The sequence below is a fragment of the Epinephelus lanceolatus genome, chromosome 12 (genome assembly GCF_041903045.1).
Source record: "Epinephelus lanceolatus isolate andai-2023 chromosome 12, ASM4190304v1, whole genome shotgun sequence".
Classification (NCBI taxonomy): domain Eukaryota; kingdom Metazoa; phylum Chordata; class Actinopteri; order Perciformes; family Serranidae; genus Epinephelus; species Epinephelus lanceolatus.
The window spans coordinates 5,357,265-5,366,700 of NC_135745.1; the positions used below are offsets into that span (position 1 = coordinate 5,357,265).

A 9,436-nucleotide genomic window follows, 5' to 3' on the forward strand; every position below is an offset into this window, starting at 1 on the left:
TGTTTACATATCAATGAGTTTTGCTTAGTTATGTGTTGAGGATCATCGGGGTGGCTGCAGAAAGTAAACTACTTGTAAAACCACTGGCTCCGCCCACTTTGCTAATATGTTTTTGAGCCCTGAAAGTCTACACTCCATTGATATTTAGATGGTTAGTTACGATGACTTCTTGTATTTACTGTGTTATTCCATAAGTCTGCAGGCCAATAGAAACCCTGCGTGAATTTAAATGGCACGCAACTTGTCTTTCAAAATATACTGTATGTGGCCCACCACACAGTACTGGTTGATTAAGTCCAATTTGCATGTCTTTTTGCTCACCGCACAATGGCAGGACTATCATGCAGTTTGTAGACATACACCAAGTAGGAACTACACAGATGCATCGAATGAGTTTTCATTAACACATGGTAAATTAGCAAACTAACAGTGACCTAACAGCAGGCATTTCCTGTTAGATATAGCAGACATGGCAACAGCAAAGAAGCATGAAGTTGCCAGCGAGGGTTGCCACTTTCAGAAGCAGGGAAAAGTTGAATACTTTTCTACTGAAAGATGAAACAGTTGCATTTATTTATTTATTTATTTATTTATGTATTTAAACCTGTATGATGACGCAGCTGGCCCCCAGTTATTTTCATATTGTCTTATCTGGCCCCCATTGAAAAAGTTTGTAACGCCCTCGACATAGGTTGTTTGTAGTTGTTCAAGCAGCGTATTACGACCCATATTTATGTTTATTGTTAGAAGGCAACCAGTAGTGGCCCTAATAGTTATAACGGGAGCAACGGAGGAAGTCATGTGATATAGCATTAAGAGCGACTAAGTCTGTTTAGAGAGGAGGTTGGGGTGGTAGATAGGCCAAACCAAACTATATAGAAAGATGGATGACACGTCTTCATTTACCCCCACTTTACAAAAATGAAGCAAAAATATCTGGGATATGGCCGCTGCCAACGTATGCTGGTGACATCATTTGGAGCCAGAGTCTGTACAGTAGCAATCTGGATGGATATCGAGTTCCTGTGCAAACACCTGTTCGACCAATCCCCAGCAGCACCCTAGATAACAAGCACACCCATTGGCACACACAGATGTTAAGCATGACCTCAGTCCCCCTTTTTTAACATCAAATTACTAGATATAAACAAACTTATTAGCAAAACGAACACTTGAACATATCAGAATAATAAGAACTAAAATTACAGAAACCATCTTTGAGAAAAATCCCTTTGAGGTATACTTAGAGTTTTTTGTTTGGCCCATGTCCTATCTGCTAACATTGGCCGAGGTTTATAACCTCTACTGTAGCCAGCCATCAAGTAGCAAGTGGGATGTTTTAGTCTCACTTTTGGGGAGCTGTCATATCCTTCATCTTTATTTTACAGTCTATGGACCAAACAAACATAGCACTTTCACCAAGAAGACCACTGTTTGTGTCTCGTGTGAAGCTAAAAATAAATGTTAAGATATTAAAACAACGTAACCTAGTTAACTACATAGTGTCATGTGATATATATCACATGACATATGTAACGTTACATAGTTAACAGGTGTACGTAAGTTAAGTTACGTTAACCAACGTGTTTATTGTAAGCCAAACAATGATCTTTTGTCTATACCTAAGCAAGTAGTTTTGGTGCAACTGCTACTGTTTCATAACATTAACCACATGTTTAAAACTGCTGTTAACGGTCATATATGACCTGCTCTGATGTTCAGGTATCAGGACATGTTGATCTCCTGCCATCGTTAGGGGCGCTTATTTAGAAAACAGCCTATGTTGTTGCACAAGTTGGAGGACTTGGTAGTTTGTACTAATCTTTAGGTGAGATTTCTCCCTCAGTTTCAGGCCTATTGATAGTTTTAACAGATCCCCACCTATCATTAACTGTGAGACCCTGTGTGTCCTCCTCAGACTACAGAAAGACAAACTCCAGAGAACAGCCAGACGGTAGAAACTGGCAGTGTGGATCAGTCCAACACCAGCCAAGCCAACCAGCCAGCCAGTGTTGACTCTAGTCAGTCTCCACCCCCCAGCACCAACACAAACTTTGACCAGGAACTCCAGGAGGCCCAGGCCAACCTGATGAAGTCCATCCCAGATCTGAATGTGTCAGATACCAGAGAGGATTCCTCTGATTCTGCCTCAGGACAGATGACCTCCACTGCATCAAAGTCAGAGCAGGACACAGCTCTGGACCTGACACTGCAAGGTTGACCATTCACTGAAAACACATTGGGCCTCATGCAACAACACTGTCTTATTCTTATACTTAATCTGACTTTTTTCTGTGAGGTTTGCACATACATGTGTTTGTCATCAGATTCAGGAAGAGCAGATTTTTTTTTCTAACAACTACTTAACTGTTTCCATTCAAAAATATGCCAACAAAATCTCAACAACAAAAGATAGTACCCTTGTTGAACCTCTCAGTAAATTGACAAACAGTATGGATACACATTTTGCATGTTTACAAGGTTTTTTTTTCAGTAGTTATATGTTTTATTTGAATTGATTTCGATCATTTAAACTTATATTTAAACTCGTGAAATTTTGGATAAAGGAAGATCATTGTATGTAACAAATCTTAACTGTCTTCGAATCTTAACTCTCTTAACTCACACATCAGTGCTACTTCAGACCTCTGTTTGTACCAGTGGTTCTTGCATGATGTCAAAAGTTCCTTAATAGATGACAGAATGATGAGTTTTACAAGTAAAAGTAGCTTTAGTTGCCTCTCGTTAAAAGCTGCAGTACATCATAAGAAAGTCACGTACCGTAAGAGTAAAAAGGCAGACATGACACAATATTATCAGTCCTGTGAAAACCATGTATCTCCAAACGTCAACTTGTCATGAGCTAAGAAAAACAGCCCTGTTTTAAGTTTTGTGATGAACAGTCCAATGGTTTCTTTATCCTAAGTAGTTGGAGAATTGTCTCAGCCAATGGAGGATCATTTTCTCCTTTAGCTAATCTGAATAGTTTTAAATATGGGTGGGCGATTTGCATATACTTGATGCATTGCGGCTTGTTCCACGCGGGATGTGTAAAATGAATATGTCGAGAACATTGAATACAAACTGTCACGTCATTTTCTTTAAGCCACCAGCTTTCACTTTTCTTGCTCTTTCTTGTGGCTCTCTCACAGATTCACAAACACAAAGAAAGACTCACAAACATGATACATCACACACCCCACCCATCCAGATCACTTTCTCCTGAGCAATAGTGTGTAAGCAGGCGAAGCATGTGTCCGCTCTGCAGGGCTCCAGACCGCCACTATTCGGTCGCATTTTGTGACCATGGAAAAGCACTGCAATTTGCAAATGTTATTAAGATATGAACTGGAGAGCGGTGTGTTTGTTTCCAGCTCATAGTAAATAAATCATCATATTAAAAGGTGCAGCGGGAACTGTTGACCAGAAGCTTCAAGTTCAGAGCAGAAACATTAAGACTTCCAGCCCGAGACAAGCCAGGCACTTCAAAATTAAAGCACCAGTGGTTCTGCTTTGATTTATTTATTATAACAATACTTTATTTAACTTAATTATAACAGTACTTTATTTAACTTCATTATTACAGTAACTACTTCATTTAACTTTATTATAACAGTATTTTATTTCAACTTAATTATAACACTAAATTTAACTTTATTATGACAGTAGCTACTTTATTTAACTTTATTATAACTGTAGTTCCTTTAATAATTTTGTATATTAGTAGTCTACAGTAGTTTAGAGGAGAGCTGAAAATATTGAGATATATATCTTAATATATCGAGATGTTGTCTATCACGATAAAAATATCAAGATATTATTTTTATATATTTTTATTTCAAATCCCCAACTTTGGCGAAAGATATACAGTGTGATTAATAACTATGTACATTGGCACGTATGAATATGACAGTGGATGTATGAGTTTAGCTTAGTTTGTTCATCAAGTGCCTGTTTATCGATCTGAAAAAGAAAAAAAAACATTGGATCATCATTGGACAATATAAATCAGACATATTTTCTCCATTAGTTATATTTGTTAATGTCTAAAGTGTTTTATATGGTGATTGCTGTTTTAATATTACGAAAATCTATTAACCTTTTTGTTTAGATATGATCTAAACACAGTCCATGTGTGTGTTTGTGCTGCAGCCTCAGTGGAGCAGCAAGCCCCTCTGTCTGACTCCCAGGGAGACACACCTCCCCAGCTGAGTGAGGAGGTGGACTCCACCGAGCCACAACCCCCACACACAGGTATGAGACTGGTGTGGACAAAGAAATTCAAACAATCATATTCTTGTATGTTATATCTTTTTTCTTGTGGTTTTGTCCACACTCCCAATCTATCATTGGATATTATGTCTGCCTGTAGAGGGTCCAGACCCAATCTTTATATTTTCCTGTGTCTGACAGCATGAATAAAAGACTTAAATGACCTCTGAAATACAGTTGTTAGCCAACAGCAGCTCTTTAAAGGCATGGTGCAGCTGACAAGTGTTGCTATGATAGAGACAAACAGCAGAGCCACTCTGCTTGCTGAAACATACTGACACTGTGGATACATTAGGTGGCCGCTGTTTATTTGTTTGTGGCCGTAAGTGGTTCACTCACTCACATATTTTTGACAACTAGAACTAAACGACAACACTCTGTTTGGATATGTTTAGCTCCAGCTGCAGTCTCACAGCTTCCTGCAGCAGCTGTGGAGCCTCCTCCTTCAGCTTCTCCATTAGCTGCTCCCACAGCTGCTCCCTCAGCTGCTCCCTCAACTGCTCCCACAGCCCTGCCTTCAGCCTCTCCCAGCACAGAGCGCAGCAGCCGGCCACAGGTGGAGAAACCCCGGCGCACCAGTGTGGACAGAGAGATGAAGCAGAGTCCAGACAGGGCTGGCAAGTCTCCTCCTCCACCTCCTCCACGAAGGTCAGTTCGTCACTCAGGATGGCTTGTGGGTGGCCTTTTAAAGTCTAACATCTATAAATCACCATGAATGCATTATTATTATCATCTTTATTATTGTCTTCCCAGGTTCCATGCTGTCAGCTCAGGTCTGACCACAGGAAGGTCAGGGGAGGTGATTATCACCACCAGGAAAGAGCTGCTTGGAGCCCAGGTATGTGTGTGAGCAGGCGCAAATCTGTGAATACTGTGGATACATTTAAAAGCATAGCATGATTACAAACAGAAAAATGTAAGTGTCCAAAGTCCAAGCTTGCAAGTAGAAGTCTAGATTTATATTTGAAATATTTTACAGTGTCATATTTTTCCTGCTCTTGGCACTCTATGTCTAATTATGAACACTGTAAACTGCATAACAGGATTAAACGAGCTGGAACTTAATAACATTCTGACTGTGCAACTTTACTGGTGCATGGAGGCATACAACTTTGAGGCGGTAATTCGAGTTGCGGCAGGATTTTTTGTTAGGATGCTAAAATCCATTTTACTGCTGTGGACTGTTGCCTCGCCCACAGCAGTACATTGCGTAGCTTCTGTGTCAGACTCCAGCCTGTTCCTCCAAACTGGGAGCGTGCCGACTGACAACTACTGTATGTAATACACTGACTGTGGAGTACCTCATACACCCCCACTTCAGAAGATCCAAACTCTCCCTTTAAGCGTGGACTTATGGAGCATTCAGGGCTGAGCAGCGGTTTCTCCTGACTGTCTGTGAAAGTAACGTTATCTTAATGTTAGCAGCCAAAGTAAAGACCAAGGGCTTTTCACAGCATTATTTCAAGCTCGTCACATGCTGTATCTTTAGCTTTAACAACAACAGATTATTATTGATTTTAAATGTACTGCTTAATGTAGTATCCCTTGAAATGGAATTTTTATGATTAGTCTCCAGAGACTCTAATAAAGTTATTATCTACATGTAATAATAATGATAAGAAAACAAAAACAATGGTCTACGTCTGTGGAACAGCCTGTCTGAAGACCTGAGGGCCGCAGAGAGTGTTGATGTTTTTAAAAGCAAACTCAAGACCTACCTTTTTAGCCTGGCTTTTAATTCAAATGTCCTTTATTATTATTATTATTGTTATTATTTTAATGAATTAAATTGTTTTTATTATGTTTTTTAATTTTGTATTTATGATTATTGTGTATTTGTATATTTATTTTTGTTAATCTCTCTTTTTAGCTGGCACATTCATCTATTTCATCACTTATCTATTTATTTATTTACTTATTTATTGACGGATCTGGGCTATTGTTTTTGTTTTTATTGTGTGAAGTACTTTGTGTAGCATTATTTTTGTATGAAAAGTGCTATATAAATAAAGTTTGACTGATTGATAATACAAATAACAAAACTAAAGGCTGTGCCCCTTCTTAAAAAACAGCAACCAAATCAACATCGAAGTGGTTCATTTAATTTATGCTGTGTTTTTACTTGATGAATGTGTTAAAGGACGAGGGTGGGAAGGAGAAAGACAAAGGACCGCCTGTGGTTTCTCAGCCTAAGCCCCCAAGACAGCCACCAGAGGTCAAACCCAAGCCCCAGATGTGTGCTCCTGCACCTCCCGCTAGTTCCACCTCCACTGCTTCAACATCCTCAGCGCACAGGGGGGACGAGGAGGAAGAGGAGGAGGACAACAAATTCATGAAAGAGCTGCAGGTATGTTAACTAATTTGCTGTCTTTTAAAACCTGAGCAGATCAAATGTTCGTCCAGTATGTTCAAGTTAAATTTGATATCATGAACACTTTAAAGTAAAAGGTATTCAGCATCCACTGCATTCTTGTGCCTCTGACCCCACCCCTGTCTCTGAATACAACGTTAACCCTCACCATGGACCCTCTGCCCTTTTCACCCAGGTGTTTCAGAAATGCACTGTGAGAGATGTAGGGAGCAGAGGTATGGTTGAACTCTCAGCCTCTGAGCTCCAGAGCAGAGAGATTGAGTCTCAGGTAAAAAGAAAGGGAAAACAAAGTCTAACAACACTAATCATTAACAACTCAGTATCCACAGCAGACCTTTAACTCGAGTCTCAAAATTTGGCTGCCCGAAGTGTTAAGTGCACGTTTAGAAAAAGTCAGCTGCTTTTTATTTTGATGTAAACTCAACATCACTGGGTTCTGGAAAAGCAACTGTCTTTGTTTTAGTCCTCACTGAGTTAAAATTCTGAACTTGTGTTGTAATTAACCATCTCTTACTAATCTAAACCCACTGTTTCTTTAACCAGTTACTTGCTATTAGATATTGACGTAGCAGACCAGCAGAGGCCAATGCACAAGTTATCATGGAGGAAAACAGTCCAGAAATAATAGAATTTTGATTCAAGGGTTATTTTGTCAATGACAGTAGTAAGAAGAGAACATTGGTATGCAAGATCTGCCACTCAAAATTAGTGACACAACTACAGTATCCAACTTTATCCATCTTACAAAAATGGTATGTGAATGTCTTTTTAGCTAATTTATTAGCTCATTTACCAATCTAATATTAGTTTTCATTCATCGAAATTTCATGTCTTGATTTGCTTGCTTCTCACCACAATAACTTGGGACTTGCTTGTGACTTTAACATATGAGACTTACTTCCACCTCTGAAAACCATAGTTTAAAAATGCTACATTATAAGTAGAAGTCCTACATTCAAAATCTTACTTGAGTACAGAAGTATTACCAGCAAAATGTACTGAAAGTATCAAAAGTAATCATTATACAGAATGGCTCTTTTCAAAAGCTCTTTGCCAGAAATTCACTGTACTTAAAAATAAAGTGTGTTTATTATGAACTTGACATGTTCACAAAACACTTGCGGTCCATTCAGAATGGACCCACAACCCACTGGACCGCGACACACCAGTAGGGAACCACTGTCATAGGATATTATATGATTCACTTTTTATGACAAGCAAATACATGCAAGAGCATTTAAGGCCCCATTCAGATGTAGCGTCTAAAAGTGCATGGAAAACGCCAGCTGTGCCGTTTCCATCCTTTTATCCAAGGCGCTTCGGAGGTTGTGCTACTGTCGCGCCTGCCGTTACTAAGCAACCAAAGCCGCCTGTCACTCATAGGGAGTAAAAAAGTTACAAAGTTTACAAAAACTAGCTATCATCATGCTCACCAGTTATCCCAAGCTCCAAGCTGATAATTCTCCAGGCATTGTTCCTTCTGTTGGAGTCAAAGTAGTACGACGAAGACAGGTCATATAACTCTGGGTATCCCTGGAGAAGAATGATAAGTCGCTCCTCCATTGTTTGCTGCCTTTCACACCACTGGATGTTGTGAAGTCCCTTGGACGGAAAGGAAGAAGCAGGTCCGTGGAGCTGATTGGTTAATTCTTATCACATGACATGCAGTGCGCTTGCTGCATTTGAAAAAGTTGAGAATTTTCCATCTCTGTGTGCCACGGACGCACACGAAAAAACAGGCGCGTCGCTCCGAATGCGTGCCGCTACGGCGTGGCTTTGGATTGTGAGCGTGCTTGACACGCGTCTACATCGAAACTAATGGATTTGTGCGCGCAAAAGACGCTACATCTGAACGGCCCCTAAGGGTGTTTTCACATTTAGTCCTTTTTAAATGAACCGAACTCAGTCCTTTTAAAGTGGACCAAAAAGTGGAACAACAGAAAAGGGACTCAGTTCTTTTTGTGTTCACATTGTCAGTTCATTTTAGGACTCAGTTCTCTTTCTGGTCATCTCCAGCTCTGATGGAGCCTCAGTCCTCTCTCTGTCCACACTATAGCCTAGAATATATTGATATAGTTTTGTTTTTAATCTGACATGGCACTGCAGTGTGGTTATGAAGCCCCTCGCTTTCAGATGTACTTAAAATTGGATGAAAACCTTAGCATTTCTGTGTGCTGTAGACTGTTGCCATTAAATATATTCTGCATTCCACATCTGGAGATGTGCACTATCTTCTATAGACCAAACTACTCCTTGTCCTGCGTCCTTGCAAACGTTACAGGCAGACGTGGTGTAGTGGTTTTATCAGGCATCCCAGTGCAACAGCATGTGATCTAGAGGGCTAAATACAATGGCAAAGAGCAAAGTGAACCTGGAGTGCTTTGTGTTCACAAGGCACAGGTTTAGCGAACCTCACCGCGAACTTGAAGTGACCACCTCTGGAGGTGGTCTGAGTATGGTTCACTTCAGAGGGGTGTGGGTTCTCTTCCAGTGTTGGTATATGCCAAGTGTGAAAGCACCCTAAGATTGAAATGATCCACTAGATGGAGCTTTTGTTATGGAATCAATCCTATTCCTACATTATAGTTAACATTAATGAAGCAAATTAGATGGTTGCTCACCTGACTAAATTGGGTTTGCTCACCTTGTGGTTTGCAGTGAATATATTCTTGCTTCTAACTCATAACAGCTAACACTCCTGGATTAACATCATTGAGGCCTTTATATTGACTAATCACTTCCTTATTGCTCTGTCGCTCTGTCTATATATCAGTTACAAAAAACAGTGATGTC

At 39.9% G+C, this 9,436-nt stretch overlaps 1 protein-coding gene across 2 annotated transcripts in view; it reads left to right on the forward strand.

Annotated features, from left to right (window-relative positions):
• The window catches only part of LOC117272259 (uncharacterized), a 163,398-nt gene that overhangs the window by 133,770 nt on the left and 20,192 nt on the right, over window positions 1-9,436 (forward strand). For both annotated transcript variants that reach the window (XM_078172892.1, XM_033651079.2), the window contains exons 17-22: window positions 1,919-2,216; window positions 4,153-4,254; window positions 4,668-4,920; window positions 5,026-5,110; window positions 6,413-6,619; window positions 6,819-6,911. In XM_078172892.1, coding sequence (XP_078029018.1) covers window positions 1,919-2,216; window positions 4,153-4,254; window positions 4,668-4,920; window positions 5,026-5,110; window positions 6,413-6,619; window positions 6,819-6,911 — 1,038 coding nt within the window. The remainder of the gene's footprint in view (window positions 1-1,918; window positions 2,217-4,152; window positions 4,255-4,667; window positions 4,921-5,025; window positions 5,111-6,412; window positions 6,620-6,818; window positions 6,912-9,436) is intronic.